The following is an 18,754-nucleotide window of genomic DNA, read 5'->3' as shown; positions in this document are numbered from 1 at the left end:
AAACACCTAAATACAATTATTATAACGATTCAATTAAAATGACACATTACATTTTTTTACGATTATTTGCCGAACTCACCTCCACTTCAAAAAAGTCTTATAAAGACCTAACTCTAAGTCTCACAATGTGCCTTAATCCTCTAACAATAAGTATCGATTTCCAATCACACACACTAGAACAAACTACACCACACAATTAAATACATAAACCATATAAGGGCAGTTTCAATTTTATAGCGCAGCCGTCTCAAAGAAAATCCAATTTTCCCTTCTTCGTAAGATCCGCCTGTTATTTGTGGCTCGCCTTCAATGGGACGATATTACACACAATCTGAGAATGGCGATTCACTGGATAACTAAGGGTTGGAACACACGTATAAACCCGGAATGGATCGTCAGCGTATCATTTGTATAAAGCTCGCTTTTGTTTTTTTAATGAGCGAAGAAAATATATATGTTTAAAAGCACCATTTGGAAAAAAATGTAGTTATGTGTGACTACAGGTACGACTACGGGTCTACTTACTTTTGCTTTCATATCTTCATATGGTTCTTGAAACCAAATAGACAGACATGTGTTGCTCGGGAGTTCGTTGCGGCACTTCTTCTTCCCAGCAATAACACATAGGGAGTGGTGAAGGGGCTAACACACAGGGCGTTTAGCACCTGTCTTCGTGTATTTTGTTTGGCCTTTTAAAAAATGCTGATTTTCAGCCTAGTTAGACTAAATGATTTTTAATTCATCACGAGAACCGCATAACTTTGGTGACTGCAACTCAATGCCTACTGCAAAACACACTTATCGAAATCGTAACGTCTTACCTCAGGACAATAGATGCATACAGACATTACGATGACGATCCGTTTTTAACCTGATATGTGTGTTCCAACCTTAACCCATATCACTCAACACTATACCAGATTTTATCTTTCTGTTGCGTATTTTGATAAAGCGGCTTACAAAGAAGAACAATGTTAAGGTCGAGACGTGACAATATGGGTCAAAAGTAATAAGGGTAAATAGAGCAATATAAAAGTGGTTTAGATATACAGATATTATTTTCTAAGGATGTTTAGTCTGTGCAGTTACGCTTCGTCGTGATTTGGATTTAATCTATGTAATCAGATAAAGAAGAATTACAAATGATGTACTGGTACGAAAAACAGTGTTGATGACTGCAATTGCATATAATTATGTTGATCATATTTTAGTGAAATTAGAGTTGTAACCCTGTAAGTTGAACTGATAGGTCTGTACATAGGTAGCGTAATTGGACAAATATTGTTTCACCTTTTTACAGAAAATCATATTTTGTCTTTTATATCAAAATGCTTGTTCTGATACAAAGACATTATATTCACGCCAATATAAGCAAAGTAACAAAGTTAACGAGAGAAAATGGTAATAGGTAGTTATAACAATAGTTATCAATTTATTTATATTTTCTTTTCAGACGAACAAAGGATAAAATAGACTATTTGATTCGAATAACATTTGTTTTGCATCTATAAAGAAAAAAGGAGGAAAATGAAAATAGAGCTATTATTATTTTAACGAAGAGTTTTGCTATTCATAAAATAACTAAATACGCTTTCAGATTTTATAAATAGGATAGTTATTTTGCAGAAGCTTTTTTAAATACTTTTTTTCTATGTTCAACAGTGAAAAGTGTTCCATGCGACTTGATAATCCCTACGCAAAAATAACAAACAAAACACGACTTGATTGATAACAAACAAACAAAATACGTTTGTCAATGCCTTGAAAGACACGATTTGAAATAAACATATTCTATTCATTTTTACCAACGCGAGAGATGGGGAGCAACTCAAATCAAATCAAAAATCGTTTATTCAAACTTGGCTTCAAAACAGCATTTTTTGAACGTCAGAAAACAAAAGATAGCTCACCAAACGCCACTCTTCATCGCTTCCTATATTATGTATTTGCTGGGAGGAAGAAGTGGCGCAACAAACTCCCCAGCAAATTAACATAGATAATAATGTTCATCACCCACTAAGTAAACTAGAAGGTGCAGCTTGAATGCTTTATAGCCAACATCTTGAACTTAACAAATTGAGACCAAAGTCTTTCTCTCACGTACTAAGGACACAGAAAAACTTGGACCGCTACCTGTCTGAACAATGCGCACATAGCTACAAACTTTCAACTGTTTGCTTATGGTGTAAGATGAAAGATTTGTGCGTTTTATGTTATATTTGTCACCTCATTTACATCAGTGTTGTGTATCAACACTTTGACACTGGCGTATTTTCCCGAACGAGTAAACAATTGAATACTGCCACAATAAAATATGGCTTTTAAACTGAGCAACAGATTTTTAAAATCCACCAGTGTGCAGTAATGTCATTTAGTTGGGTGTACATTCCAATATGGCTTATGTATAACATGAATAAGTGAACCAAATCTTTATCGAAAATTATTGAGAACAATATTTAAATACAAGTATTGTTAGACCACAGGATTATTCTTAAAGTCAGGAATAAGAGTCAGTATTTGAAATATATTTTGCTTATATTTGTTTTTTTATTTTATAAAAAATATATGTACATACATATCAAAACTTCTTTGAATCGGCTATTTACCCTACTCTTATTCAAGGAAAAGTCTATCAAAGAGGCCTTTGAATGAATCTTTTTCTTGGAAAGTTAAACTTACTGAGAAATCTGATCATTTGTTAACGGTCAATCAAAATTACTGTTAAAAAAAAAACATTTAAAATAATTTATATTTTAGGTACCTATGTGTTGGACATTATAATCATTATCAGTTTGGTTTACTATTTAATATAGTTCATGATTTTATTATCCCAACTACATCCATTGCTAAACATAGGTCCCTACCATTGGGCTTCTTTCGCCACTGAAATGTGAACAAAAAAATCTTAGAGGCCGCATTCTTTACCTTTAGCACTAACTATTCCGCCATACTCATCATCATCCTGGTCTGTATCAATTTTATTTGCAGTCTACGCAAGATCTCTTCTTCTTCCACAATCCTCTGTCTTACATCATTCATAGTTATCGTTTTTGATTTAGACCATACCACAAAAGTAAGATACCAAACCGCGGTTTGGGACTCTTCGCTAAGAATTTGAGTGGGTTTCTTCTCGAGGTCCTCCTAGTTTTTGTTTCAAACTTTCTTTTAAAAAAACTTTAAACAAAGACCAACAATTGATTTTATATACAATTCTACGGAAAACTATTTAGTTCCTTTAGCGTTTCGTTTGCGAAGTATTGTTTTCTTTTGCAGTGTTTTACTGGATTTTCATTTATAAAGTTGTATAGTTTTATTTTTATATAAAATAGCTTTGGGTTTTTATCTACTGTGGGTGTCAATTGAAACTTACACCAAAGGTAAACTCTGAGTTAAAATATATCTTTACCATTCATCCCACGGAATTTTGAGAACGAACCAATTGCCATTTATTATTGAATGTCAACACTGCAATTAAATTAAATCTCTGCCTACGTTGAAATAAATATGTACTTACGTAGTACTTAAATGTCTTATTATTTTAATAACAAAACGACATACATATCTATTAATTCTACTATCAATAAAATCAACGTATTTTCCTGTTGTAAAACATAATGATTCAATACAACAGGCGCCACACTCGTCATACGTAATCGTTATTCTTGCCAAGATCAAAAAAGACATATTACGAACATAATGTATACATGTACAAATTGCACATACAATATCTTAAATGTCTTCATAATTAGACACGAAGCATTTCAAGACTAGACAAGAATACATTAGTTAATGTCCATTGACAAGTACATATCTATCTATACTAATATTATAAAGCGAAAAACTTTGTGTTTGTTTGGTTGTAATGGATAAACTCATAAACTACTGGACCGATTTTAAATATCCTTTCATCATTAGAAAGCTATATTATCTGCGAGTAACATAGGCTATATTTTATCCCGGTGCGGGCAGTAGCTCCCATGGGACGCGGGTGAAACCACGGGAAAACGGCTAGTACCTTAATATAATAAAGAGGACACATATTTTTCTTTGGTTGCTTGCCTCAAATCTCCGAAGCAACTGAATCGATTGATTTGAAAAATTATTTCACTGCTGGAAAGCTCAACTTTTCATGAGTAACACAGGCTACATTTTATCCCAGTACGGGTAGTAGTTTTAATGGAACGCGGGTGAAACCGCAGGAAATCGGCTAGTGTCTTCATTTTTAGACACAAAGCATTGCATGTCTAGACATAAATGCATTAGTTAATGTCAATAGTGGACACAATACATAAATCAGAGACACGTATCGGATTTCTTTGTGTGCATCCAAATTAGAAACATCTAGACTGATTGTAAAAAATGGTTCTTTCAATAGATGTGGACCAAGGTCTTAATATTTTTAGTGTTCAATTTTTTTTTACGGTGCAGTTTAAATAATGTATAATGTAAGCTTACTAGATGATGAATCTGCAATGTACATGTATAGCGTACTCTTAAGTATAACAATACAGCAGGTATATAATACAAATTATAATTTTTGATGTCTTTTTAAAAGAATAAGGCAACCTTTTGAAAATGGTGCTAAGACGTACAATATTAAAATTAACCTTTTAATGGCCTCGTAAAACTTATGTTGCCATTTTCAAAGCTTAACGTTACTCACACGTGAAAATTGAAGTCTTAACCCTAAAAAGTCGGCGTGGCACTCTATAAACAAAACTTGCAGAAAAAACGACCAATTACAAAACACATGTAATGTACACATAAATCATAATAATAGACGAACTCGAGTACCATTAGTGGTGTCGAAAAAATACGTTCTTTTCCAAACAGTCGCCATACGTGACCTCATTCTGTTTTTAAATTTGATACGACGAATAAAGATTTATGGGATAAAAAATGAGACGGTTCTTTGATGTCGTGAGACGCGGATATAAAGGGTTATGTTTTGTTAGCTCCTTTATGATTTAGTAGGAGCTAAACGTATTAATTGTGGGCGTTTATAGTTTGGCACTTATCTTGTTCCGATGGTCGTAAATTATGCTGTAATAAGAGCAACGTAAAAATTTTAGTATTGTGTTTACTAAAAAGGTTATGTTGAAGGTGGTTTTTTGTACATTTGTTCTGTGTGGAATGTTTCGGATCGCTGTTGTTTTAGTTGGGCACCCATTTATTTTTAATGAGTAACTCAGTACGTACTAATTTGACCGATTTAAGTTATTGCTTATTAAATTTATTATTTACGTTTCGCTGTTAGAGTTAAACAAAAATATAATGTGTAAGATAGAGAAATTGAAAAAGACAATTGTACTGAGCACGAAAACATACATTTTACATTTATCAGTATTATCCACTCCAAAGGCTTCACTAAAAACCAAAACGCTTTCCAATAACATTCTTCAATATTTCAGCACCCGAATTTTCACAAACCGACCCCATTAGCAAAGTCAAACAGCCATCCCAGTCCTAAATACCTGAAAATCAAACACACATTCGTTCCCACATCACGTAACAATTTGAGTTTCAACGGTACGCGTTCAAACTGGATTCTCCTTAAATTTGCCTCAATTCAGAAGCGGAAAATCCAATGATTTACTGGGTTAAGGCCTTATCATAATCTTCCACGTCTCTCATATTTCACGGTGAGTTACTGCCAGTCTCACTCGCACACTATTTTCACTATTCAAATGGTTATTAGGATATAGGTTTTAGTGTGTAGGCTAGACTGTCTTTTGTCTGTTTTGTAGGTGAAAGAAAATTGTATTGAGAGGCTATATAGGTTAGGTATGTATGAGTAATTTTTCGATAAAACAAAATAAATTACATATAGCCGCAGATTCACGTCTATCTAGCTTTTATAAATTAAAAGTTATGATACCTATCCACGTTAATATTTTTAAGAACAACTCATGTCTTCATTACTTTCAAGACACAAACGTAGGGCTATTTCAAGTCGTTCAGCCTTTGGTGAAACTTTGTACACTTTTGCGGAATCTGTTCCCTTGGATGCAAACTTAGGTCACTTTTCAAAGCATCTTAATCAGAAATAATGTCTCAAAATAAACAAACATTTAAAATGTACTAAGCACGAATTCTAAGCACATTTTAACCACCGTTCTAGTCTGTGAAATGTTGAATATTTTATCAAAGCACATCGTTGGACTAAAATTTCTCATTAATTCTACGTTTGTTATCGAGTAAGCGCTTATATAAACTATAGAAACTCGTGTCTCGCATATTAATAAAGTGTCTGAGACGATTTCTGTTTGTTTATAAGGCTCGAAGGTCGTGAGAGATCATGAAAGTTAGGACGGGAAAACGACAAAAAGTTTTCAAAGCACGCAGTTGTGAACAACAAATAAAGATAGGATTATTGTTGTTTATAACTTCTGTCAGTGATGTGTCCTGTTTTTGGAAATTTCGACATCGACTTGATGAACAAAAATATACTTGTATTTAATTACTTTTACTTGGGTACCTATATAGATCGTTGTAATAATCATTAAGCTTATACTGATGAACTTCAGAACATTTTAACACAAACTTTCGTAAATAGAGATTAAAAATTCTCATTTAATAAATAAAATTAAAATAGTAAGTTTAAAATTAAATAATACAGCACCTCTAAAGTAAAATAACCGTCAACCGCTTCAAACGTCACATAAATTTTCATATCACCTACCTAATTTCCACAGTACCTAAATATGCAATAAACAGTCCAACCCTAGAACGCTGTAACAAACTTGCGGTATTATAAGCCACACCATTCGTCTGTCTAGACGGTTGACACTACAGGGTTAAGAGACCGTGTATGAAATAGTGACGTCACGAAAAATACACCAGCATTACACTGTTGCCAAAGTGTTTCGCAGTCGGTAGAACATTGCTATATAAATAAATAGAGTGACTTTTTTGCGGTAGTGTACTTTTTATTTTTGCTAGAGTTTTTAAGGAGAATTACGAATGTCTTGTACTGAAGTTGAGAATGGTTGTGAATTTCAATTTTACATTTTGACAGAACATTTAAGTAAAATCAATTCCATAAAGACAGACGACAATACCAAAATAAAAGAGATGTATTTTTACCCGACTGCCAAAGAAGGAGGGTAATGTTTTTCGAGTGTATGTAAGTATGTAAGTATGTAAGTATGTATGTATGTCTGTTCCTTTGTGACCTCCTGTAGCCTAAACGGCTTGATGGATTTTGAAGTATGAGGTATCGTTAGATTTGTCTTGATTACGGGAGTGTCATAGGATACATTTTATCCTAAAAGTCCCACGGGATATTTTTTCTAAATTTCCCTTTAAAAAAATATGTATGCGGTATCATTAGATTCATTTCAATCACGGGAGTAATTAATATAGGATACGTTTTTTCTCAAAATTCCCACGGGAACATGTTAATTCTGCGTCAACGCAAAGCAACTCATGCGTTAGCAAGCAAAAAGCGATTCTTTTGGCGATACAATCACGTCGTCTTGATCAAATGCATGAACGTCGTCTTGATCGTCTTGAACGTCGCATTGGCGGTAAATTTATGTTGCGGAGTAACATCACTCGTAATCTAAAGCCAAATGTCGTCGAAATAATTTAAAATGGTACTTACATATACATAGTCTTCTACATCTACAACATTTTCGTTAAATAAAAACAGCTAAAAAGTTATAAATAAAAGAATTATTATTAAAAAAACAAAATACCCGACTGCACACTAAAAAAAGAGTAAAACAAGCCCCACAATAATATTGATCAATACAACTTTACTGAATATAATTTATAAATATTGATGGAAAGCATCGCAGGCGGGGACCACCTTGACCGCCACCAACGAAAATTCTGCTAAATGGTGCACAACCCAAATGACTATAAATGAGCCTCTGTTGGTCCCCGCCTGCGATGCTTTCCATCAATATTTATAAATATATTATAAGCCACACCATTCGTCTGTCTAGACGGTTGACACTACAGGGTTAAGAGACCGTGTATGAAATAGTGACGTCACGAAAAATACACCAGCATTACACTGTTGCCAAAGTGTTTCGCAGTCGGTAGAACATTGCTATATAAATAAATAGAGTGACTTTTTTGCGGTAGTGTACTTTTTATTTTTGCTAGAGTTTTTAAGGAGAATTACGAATGTCTTGTACTGAAGTTGAGAATGGTTGTGAATTTCAATTTTACATTTTGACAGAACATTTAAGTAAAATCAATTCCATAAAGACAGACGACAATACCAAAATAAAAGAGATGTATTTTTCCGTTTAATAAAAATGCAGTCATAATTCCCTGTTGATAATTTTCCTTCTCTTAAATACTTGAGATATTTCATTCACTGTTGCCAAACAGTGTTGATATAAATCATTTTTAATTATAAATGCAAAGAAAACAAAAGGCTTCCGGCTTCTTTTATATTAATATATCATTTCTTTTTGCAGAAAAATATGCAAATAAAAAGGGCGGTCATATACAAAAGTTCCGTTTTGACAAAAACAACTTTTTAAACGTACCCCATGAAATGTAGGTGAGAAGCGAGGTACTAAAACGAGCGATTTGATATGCTTAGATAATTTATAATAAATAGAAAACATGTTTACAAAAAATAAATTTTTATTTACTTTTCTATTTTTATTGACTTCAATAATATACCTCGGCTTCGCTTAGTCTGACAACTACTATCCTGAAAACCACATCAAAATCGGTTCAGTGAAACGTGAGATAATCGCGCACAACGAAACATACATATAGGTCACACTGAGAAACATCTTTTTTTAAGTCGGTCAAAAACATGTTTACTAATTCATTTAATACTATGTTAAACTAATGTTAAATTAATTACTTAAAAAAAACTTGTCTGATTTATTATAATGGATGTTATCTCACACATTTAAATCAACTTTAAGAGCTTCTTGGAAATTAGGCGTGAAATGCTAATTAAGTTTAAAAATGCTACTGTTAAAAAAACATATATATCAACTTTTATACATCAACTATATTTTCTTGCGGTTTTACGTGTTCTTTTAGTATTACATTCCGTGGCCTTGCTTTTCTTAGGTTCTTCAAAAATATATCGGTAACAATTATTTAAATAGAAAACCTATGCTACTACTGAAAATATCTAATAGAAAATATTAAATTACTTCGTCACAACAAAAGCCACAAAAGCCTCCCCTAGGCTGAAGGGAATTGCCTATAACCACCGCGATGAACATGCGTATTGGTGAATGCCATATGGGATATTTTTAGCTTCAGAGATGCGTCTGCCCATTTTATTCTTAACCTACTAAATACCTCAGCCTATATAACATAAAATACACGAGGTTCCCATTTAAATTCGAGATCGATAACGTTTTAATTTATTTACTTTATATTGTTAATTATGTGACCGACGCACTATTAAAATTCCAGTAGATCAATAACTAAACTTGTTTCGGCTTTCATGATTACCATAACATAATTAAAACCGTGTTATATATTAAATTTAGATTTAAAATAAATTAATGTACAAATTAATTCCAACACATTTGAATTCTTTAGGCGGCATAAAACAAATATCAAATGATCGAAACGATTATTTAAATAAAGTCCGAATAACTAGCGTGGACTATTCTCAGAAGCATTTTTTTTTTTATACATTACTTAGTTTTCGTAACTATTCAAACTACTTATATATAATTATACGTTAAGAATACTATTTATTAATCCACTTTTAGGTACTAATATTATAGCTTGAGAAAAGACGTAGGCCATTTTTATGTGGTTTCGGAAAGTGGTTTCCTCGCGGGTAGTAGGTACAGTTGTGAAAACTGTTAAATGAGTTCCTAATAGAGTATAATAACCCGGAAAAGCTCTTTAGAATAAGTCATTATTAAATTTAAATACTTTTAGTGTAAAAAATGCATCTACTTTCTTTTAGAATTATTAATCTTATCTCCTTTTTGGACCTGAAAATTCAACGACCAAAAAAAAGGTAAAACGATTACCTGCTTGCATTCAGACCTAGCCTTATAGAAGGGACGAGAAAAGCAACACTTGAGAAACGAGGTATCCAAACGTCGGCCAACGTGATGTATATCTTAAATATATGGCAGTTCTTTTTGTAAAAGTTTACCACTCCACGCGTGAAATTTACGGCTGTGGGGGGCCACTTACAAATTAGTAGGAGCTTTGCAGGGATCGTGAACAATGATTGTGGTGCACGTGGAAAATGGTGCTATAGTAACCGAGGTTTAGGTTTGCAAAAATTTTAAATTTAGTATGATAATAGGTCAAAAATATAACATAAAAAAATACAAACAAAGAATACCATAATCTTTGTAGTTGCAATCCAGTTTCTCAATCTCTCAAAATTTTGATCAAATTACCAAAATCAAAATCAAATTATCAAAATTACCAAGTTTTTTTTTATTTAAATAAAACTACTTTTACGGATTTTATCGCGGTTATATTATATTATTTAATCCTGACGTTTTTTTTTTATGGTTTTATTACCTTCTTTTTAAACACGAGCCTTAAAATTTAACAAAATTTTATCACGACCACGAAAACTCCTCAAATATCGACACGACATCAACCCCACAAAATGTAAAGTGAAGATTACACCCCTAAAAAGGTTCACCATCCCCTCTTTAGCCTCGAGAAAAACGGACATACCTACCGCAAATTTCATACAATGAAAATGCAAAATTTCAGATAGGCTTCCATGCTTTTAACTCGGTTTCAGCTTTTCACGTACGTATTAATCTCTTTTGTCTTTCGAATTTACTCTGTTCAGTGAACCGAGAATGCTTTCAGTATTATTCACGAGGTTCGAAGATATTGTAATGCATTTGCTTATCTGTGGCGCGAATATAAGACGCGTAAAGGGGTGCGTGTTACAAATTGATGGGTTTCGAATAATCGGTATGTCGCCGTATGTTTGTTTTCGTTGAGTTGTCTTGGATTCGTTTTGGATTTTTATTTTTCGAAATACATGATAAAATTTTCAATTTCGCTTTTATAGTCAGTGCAAAACATAATGCTTACGTACTATGTATGTAATTACTGTTCGGCGCGATTTCACGCGGTCCGCGTCCCGGGGAAACTTCTTGCCGTACTGAGATAAAACATAACCCATGCTCAGCACAGATAGTGTAGCTTCCTAACAGTGAAAGAATTATTCAAATCGGTTCAGTGGTTCCAGAGCCTATTCTATTCAAACAAACAATCAAATCGTTCCACTTTATATAGTACTATATATGTATAGATAAGCCTCAGAATCAACTTTTTTATATAATTCAAGCTGTATTATGTTTACAGACGGCTCCATTTATCTTCCACATAATCCTACCATTCTAGCTTATCTATGAAAAGCGTCTCCGATCATCGTGCCACCATGCTGCCTCGACTCAATTTCCTTCCTCAACCGTCCATTGTGTACCAACCCTTCAGTTACCTTACTTTACAAAGCCTATTATTTACTATGGCTTAGCTTTATTGTAAATCATTTTCAAATTAAATTACAAAAGATGATTTTGGATTACATTATTTTTGTCATTGTTTACTTAAAAGTCTGTGAAGGTCATAAAATCTTTTTTATTTCTCCGTTTTTTCCAACAAAAGATTCTTTATTTTCATACATTATTATCATGCAAACCTACTATATATAAACTCACTATTTAAATTAAATTAAAAAATATATATATAATTATATAAAATAGCACTGAAAAATTCCTTATCAATGCCACCGGGCGCGTACCTAAGAGGATAGCAGCAACATTTTTTTTTTTTAAGAAATGTACTGTAAATAAAGTAGAAAAGTATACTTTTATCTGCACCTTGTTAACATGCCTTAAACACGACATAAAACCAAGAACATAATTGCAATCCATACAACAGACTATCCTAACCATTTTTCACTCAAACTTCAAGTCTCTTCTACGAAACTATCTATCTAAAACATCATCCCTTATACAAAGTCTATACCCAACGCTAGACTACTGATTGTTACTGACGGCTCAAAAGTTACTGACGCTTCATCAATAACACAGTAATTGTTCAATGTAATCTAATATTTACATGAACAGAGTAACGCATCTATGTTATTAATCTTTGTATCTATGAGATTGGGTGTTAGAGGTTTGTACCTAATTGACTTGGATAGTCGTGAGACGGATAAATGATGTGGTTGTTACGTTTTTTACTTGAATAGCGCTTCTGGTGTCTATATGTCACTTTTGAATATTACAAAATATCAGGCAAAAGCATCAGAAACAAACTATGATAAAGTTCTTGCGCATCCATAAAATTGATTTAAAAATTGTTTGTTTTATATGTAAATTAAACTTACAGATACATCGGTAAACAAGATAATTTGCCACATAAAGATAAACTCAATATTTACAGTTTATCGTTGCCTTATCGGACTAATTTCATAATAGGACAATCCTACAAGACGAAATTATAAAATATGCTTTATAGTCAATTAAAATATACATTTATGTACGTGATCTTATGTTATACCTAAGACTCGTAAGATAAAGATATTTGTGATTAATTGATGTGCTGTTACTACTCAATTTTTCCGTAAGAGATCCGAAGAAAAAAGGCTTGTTTCAAATGGTTAAAGAGACAAGCTTCATAAGAAGATATGAGAGACAAAAACCAATCAAAAAATTATTATCATCACATATCACAAAAAAATATAATACCGAGGTATCACATATTATGACACTCGTACTAAAATGCTACAAAGTTTGAAAGCACGCTAAAAGACATAGAAAGATGAATGGGCCACAGTGCCCGTTCGGTTCGGTAATATCCGCCACGCTTACAAACGTGGAATTAAATAAAACAGGAACATATAAATTGAAAAAAAAAACAAAACACACAAGAAAAAATAATTCATAAGTAACCTAGAAAGCGACATACGACAATCCTACTAAAATGCTACAAAGTTTGAAAGCACGCTAAAAGATATAGAAAGATGAATGGGCCACAGTGCCCCCCCGTTCGGTTAGGTAATATCCGCCACGCTTATAAATGTGGAATTAAATGAAACAAACATACTAATTAAAAAAACAAAACATACAAGAAAAAATAATTCATAGGTAACCTAGAAAGCGACATACAACAATCCTACTAAAATGCTACAAAGTATGAAAGCACGCTAAAAGATATAGAAAGATGAATGGGCCACAGTGCCCCCCGTTCGGTTAGGTAATATCCGCCACGTTTATAAACAAAACATACTAATTAAAAAAAACAAAACACACAAGAAAAAATAATTCATAGGTAACCTAGAAAGCGACATACGACAATCCTACTAAAATGCTACAAAGTTTGAAAGCACGCTAAAAGATATAGAAAGATGAATGGGCCACAGTGCCCCCCCGTTCGGTTAGGTAATATCCGCCACGTCATAACTTCACAGCTGCTACGGATCTCGCTTCCTTAGAACGTGGAATTAGGAAGCTTTGGAAATGATTTATTTTGTTTGTGCTACATTTTGAAGGTACTCAATTTCATAGTTTGAATATTATTGTGGGTATTTAGGTACTGCAAAATTTGGTTCCAGACGATGCTAAGGAAGTAAAGTAAAATACATTTTTTGAAACTAAATGAATAAAAAAGTGAGAGCTGGTTGATTTATTTCAAATAATAAAAAGAGCAGAACATCCATTCCGACCATATTTCCTGTTGGAACACAAAAAAAAACGTAAAACATACCATCAAAAATGCTTTAAATAAGTTATAGTCCATCTTTCACTAACCACAGTAATTCGTCACATACATTTGACATTTATATCTGACACCGAGTGACATAAAGCCGAAAACTGTGTCCTGACGTCATTTACAATCACCGCAAAATACGGCCGCTTTTTGGTTAGAAAACATGTAAATGTTGACATTTATTACTTTAGTATTAAAATACATGGGCTTTGTTGCAGCCGTTATAATAATGCTTGCATATAAATGGAGCTTTAAATACTTACTAATTTGATCAAATGTGCTATCACTGAGGATCATTAGCGCGGATGCTTTTGAACTGTAATTTTGTCTGATCCACATAATCAGTCCGTTATTAAAATACTGTATGAATATTGGCTTGCTTTGAAATGAAAATGGATTTTGTTTTATTCAGATTAAATACGTACGTAATTTCAGTACTCGTAATAATTTTAGTATCGTTCAAATACATATTTGAATGATCTAAAGCTATCTAAATGAACATGTACTTAGAGTACAATTGCAACTGCCAGGAAACTCAGACAAAACGAATTATCATTTCAAATCTCTTCCCAACTGTTTAGAAGAAATCTTTAAGTTATGTTTGACATAAAACATTGGATTGACGGTATGTATAGTCACCGAGCTCAAATTGAATAGTCTCTTTGTTACCAGTTGCTATATTAAAAAAAAAAGTGGTGACTTTTGACGAGTATTCTTTGAAGTCTTTGTCAAAATATCGGTTCTTTGTTCTGTCAAAATTAATTACATTTCGAAGAACTGTGCACACAAAATTTCGCGACTCCATGCCTGGTAACATCCCTTGCCTAAAGTGAGGTGCGCTAGAATCCGTTCGAAATCAGACTGCGGTGAAACTGTTCTGAGGCGTAGTGAGTTCGCTTCATGGAGAACAAAATGAGTAGCGGAGGTGCCACAACGGAAAATCTCCTAAGAAAGTAGCGCGCCAAAAATGCGGGGGACGAGGAACTTTACTGTTTCCATACGCATTCTTTGCACCCGACCAGTTTTGGTAATACCAAAAAGCGTTGACAAATGTCACAAAGAACCTGAACGCCTTGTTAGTTCAATCGTAACTGATCGTTTCGGTCATGCCTGCCGTACGTGTTAGACCTAGAAGATGGCGTGTGACGAACATGCAATGTGGCATCTCCGCTCATCTTAGCTTATTCCATGGTTCGCTTCTAATGTATTTAGACAGATTTAGCTATGTCGCAGGCTGTTCCTACGTAAATAGAGGTGCAAGTTTGTTTGTACTGATAAAATTAGTGTATAGATGACGCTAACTTTGGTACGAAGTTCCCATCACTGCGTTAGTGTAATGAGGGTGATGTGTGGTAGGAAAGCTAATGTATTCTGCTTATTTACTAGTTTGTTTGTTCGTTTGTGAGAGAGTGTCAGACTCTTACTGACTAAAATCCATCATGTTCCTTCTTAAGCCTTTTATTTACCAGGGCCACGGTAACTCTTTCGAACAATCCCGCAGTCCCTGATGTCAAGAACTCCTAAACTGGTTTGAACAATATGATTGCCACATAGATAGTTGTCATTGTAGAAGAAGGATATAGGCTACTTTTATCCGGGATTGCGGAGTCGGGAGTATTTCCACGGGTCGCAGATAGCCAGTAATAAATAATTTTGCCTATCTATCTTAATGGGCAATAGAGACAATAAATTGAAATCTGGATATTGACATTATATTTGTCTTTACCTTAGGGTATAAAATAGTTTTAGGAAAACCAAGGGAACTTTCATTCATCTTATATACAAATAACTATTTCATAAAAACGGCTCACTTTTTCCTCAAAAACTCAAACAAACTCATATTCGCATAATAACAGTTTAGAATAACTTTGCTTACATAACCAAATTACTTAAGAAAACCTAACCTTGTGAATACATTATTACTTTAAATCAAATTAATGTTAGTCAGTACTTGCTAAGGTTATCAAAATATTATCGTGCCTCACAGTACGTTAGTTTGAGAAAATAGACTTAGCTTAGCTCAAGATTAATTTTAGGCCTACATAAAGGGTTTTGTGTAACTATTAGGCTGTCGCTAAGGCTAGAATTTGAAGATTGAATAGCCTGGACTGAGTTATTATTCATCTATTGTATTAACAAACTATTGTGTTTAAATCGTTATCCTAAGCAAAATAATTGAAAAAACATTAATACTTAGGTACTATTCATAACAGTTATGGTAAAGGCGGCAGTCTATTTTTTTTTTTGTGCAAACGGCAGAACAGATTTTGGTAAAACTGGGCTTCATCAGCTTAACATGTAAGCTATTTTTACCTAAGTAAATAGATAGGTGGTAAGTACATAGTTCCCTACTTTTCCCGTGGAAAATGTCTTTATAATTTCATTTTCAGTTATTACACCTACAAAATACTTGTTTATAGGTACTATTCCGCCTCCATAATATTCACAAAATTAATCATCACGTTAACAACGCGTTACGTCAAACTGTTCGTCTTGCCAAGCAATTGGTACATCAGATCAAGTTAGTAACTAACTCGAGCGAAACGGTGCAGGTGTTTGGGAACATTATGTTTATCACCTAGTGTGTACGTGTTTCACTAAACAGGGCTGCTGTTTTACTTCGATGTGACACTAGCGTATTTTCCTCTCGAACTTTTCTGAGCGATATCATACAATTGACACTACGATACGTAATTTTATCTGCGCGCAATTAGATCCAAATAATATACAATGAAGAATATGTAATATAGTTAACGAATTTCAGATTTTTGTTGTTGACGCTTGATCAAAATGAAATGGGAACTCTGCAATGCTTTTGATAAGGTTGTCAGCATTGCATAATATATGGTGGTACGTACGCATATCGGTCACAATAGCATAATACAAATATAGTATCGTATCTAACCGTAGGTATCTAATCAAGATCTGCCTAGCCTTTTCCGAGCTATGTTGGAGCCTATGGTAAATTAGGTCCTTTAATAATCACCAGAGGCAATTGTGTCTTAAGACCTAGGTAGACACTAAATTGGACGCACTAATTAAGATATTCCACCTAAACATAAACTAAGTTCTTAAGGTCTTTACACAAATCATCTTGCTCAAGTCATAACAGTCACTGATGGTGAAGTTAGTAATAATATTTGCAACTTATTACCTATTACGGCGCATTAGTCAGGTAGGTAATACTGGCGTCTTTGAATCGTGGCATAGATTTTACCCACACACTTGGACTAAACTAAAATGAGGAAATGCGTCCAACTAGAACTAGGTATATTATTCGTGGATTAAGGAAAAGTCATCACGAAAGACACGAGAATATTTTCCTTTTTCGGATAAAAAAGTCCAAGTAAAAAGGCTATGTATGCAAAAGATTGAATGGACAACTGAAACTTGGTTGTCTTACTGAAATTCTAGACGTCTGCACTAACCGTAAAAAAATAGAGGTTAATAGGATCTACCTATTAACTTTTTCGGTAATTTTAATATTACGTTGCAATAAGAAGAAATAAAAAGTTTTTATCCCATTCAATAAAAGAGTGTCCTAAAAAGTATAACCGCACTGAATGTTCAAACGTTCAAACGAAAACCGGCGACGTTTACACAATTTCTTCGAAAAGTTCAAAATTCAAAATGTTCAAGAAAAACAGGGTTCTAAAGTTGAATTGCACTTTGACATAAGATCACATGGAAAACTTAGGAAAAGTGTCCACCACAGTTCGCCATCTTGGTTTTCAGTTTGCCTTCCATATTTAATTTTCTGAAAAGACAAACTTATATTTTTAGAGCAGAGAGTATTTTTCGTGTTATTTGAGTCAGAACTATATTTTGTGGTCAGGAGGACTTTTACACCTTTATATGGTAACGTTTCTAACATAAATAACCATGACCAAAAACTTACACGATTAACACTCAAATTACTTGAAATTTTAAAATAACTTCCTATATATTTAATGCAAACTTATTTGAGTTGACAAAACATATACTTATTTCAGTTTACTCAAAACATAGTCCTACTTTTGGCCATGTTGTTAATAACAAATAAGACACACAACACAAGCTACTATATCAACCATTCACATCATCCTCAAAAATAATGCAACCAACGTCGAGTCGAAAAACTTCCACGTAGCTTAAAAATTCACCGTACAAAAATGTACGGTGAAAAGTATTCAATCTCATATAGTCTGAGTGGTGTCGATGGGGACTGAACACCATCCACGTCAGTTTCATTAAAACCTCCCTTCGCACACAAAAGCGTACGGCCTCCCATCATATTTTTAATCTTTCTCAGAACAATACGTCAAGCGTTGCATAGAAAAATCCTTAACGTGAAATTTCACTTTCGCTTTTAGGCCAAAACGTATCAAAATTTATGGAGAATTTTCCCATGACTTTTTAAATTTTAGGATAAGCACGGTTTTTTATTGACTGCACAAAATGTGATTTTTGTGACTGACTTATAAGTATTGTAATTAGAAATTACTTATGTCTGGATTATGTGTCCTAGTCTTTTTACTTTTTGGTAAAAATAAAATATAAACAAAAGACAAAAGTACTCAGAAACCGCCATTCAATGATTTTACTTTTGTTACAGGTATTTTTACGTGCATTCATTTGGATTTTTTATTGTTTCAGGGCCTCATAGAAGAGATAAGTTTGTATACAGATGTTAACGATGATTCTTTAAAAAACGTTTGCTACAAGGTAAGTATTCAAATATTTTGAAATAGCATATAATTCAATTTCATTTATCATTTTGTGCCCATTTTAATATTTATTTTACGTTCCAGGGTAGAAGTATTTTCGAGATAGTTAGTATTATATTTGAATTCATTTAGATTCTTGTCGCTTTCTGCTGCTATTCTTGGATATACTCGTTGTTCTAACTTTTGGAATCTTTTTAAAGCAATTCATAAACTAGTATAGAACGTCGAAATATAGAGCCCGCACACTGCAAATATTGCTTGAAGGATAGTGCGCCCATTACACGATTACCTAATGCTGCCGATATCAGACCAACAAGTTTGATTGGGTCCACAATTTAGTC

At 33.4% G+C, this 18,754-nt stretch overlaps 1 protein-coding gene across 4 annotated transcripts in view; it reads left to right on the top strand.

Annotated features, from left to right (window-relative positions):
- LOC110371997 (collagen alpha-2(I) chain) overlaps positions 1–18,754 on the top strand; it is a 103,520-nt gene that overhangs the window by 71,291 nt on the left and 13,475 nt on the right. For 2 of the 4 annotated variants that reach the window (XM_064036855.1, XM_064036853.1), the window contains exons 4-5: positions 18,343–18,411; positions 18,498–18,518. In XM_064036855.1, the coding sequence (XP_063892925.1) occupies positions 18,343–18,411; positions 18,498–18,518 (90 nt within the window). The remainder of the gene's footprint in view (positions 1–18,342; positions 18,412–18,497; positions 18,519–18,754) is intronic. The other 2 variants (XM_064036856.1, XM_064036854.1) reach the window with 1 other exon arrangement.

This window comes from Helicoverpa armigera, chromosome 11, assembly GCF_030705265.1.
Source record: "Helicoverpa armigera isolate CAAS_96S chromosome 11, ASM3070526v1, whole genome shotgun sequence".
NCBI classification, from domain to species: Eukaryota; Metazoa; Arthropoda; class Insecta; order Lepidoptera; family Noctuidae; genus Helicoverpa; species Helicoverpa armigera.
The sequence above is the reverse complement of the archived record's forward strand: the minus strand, read 5'-3'. Positions and strand labels throughout refer to the sequence as shown.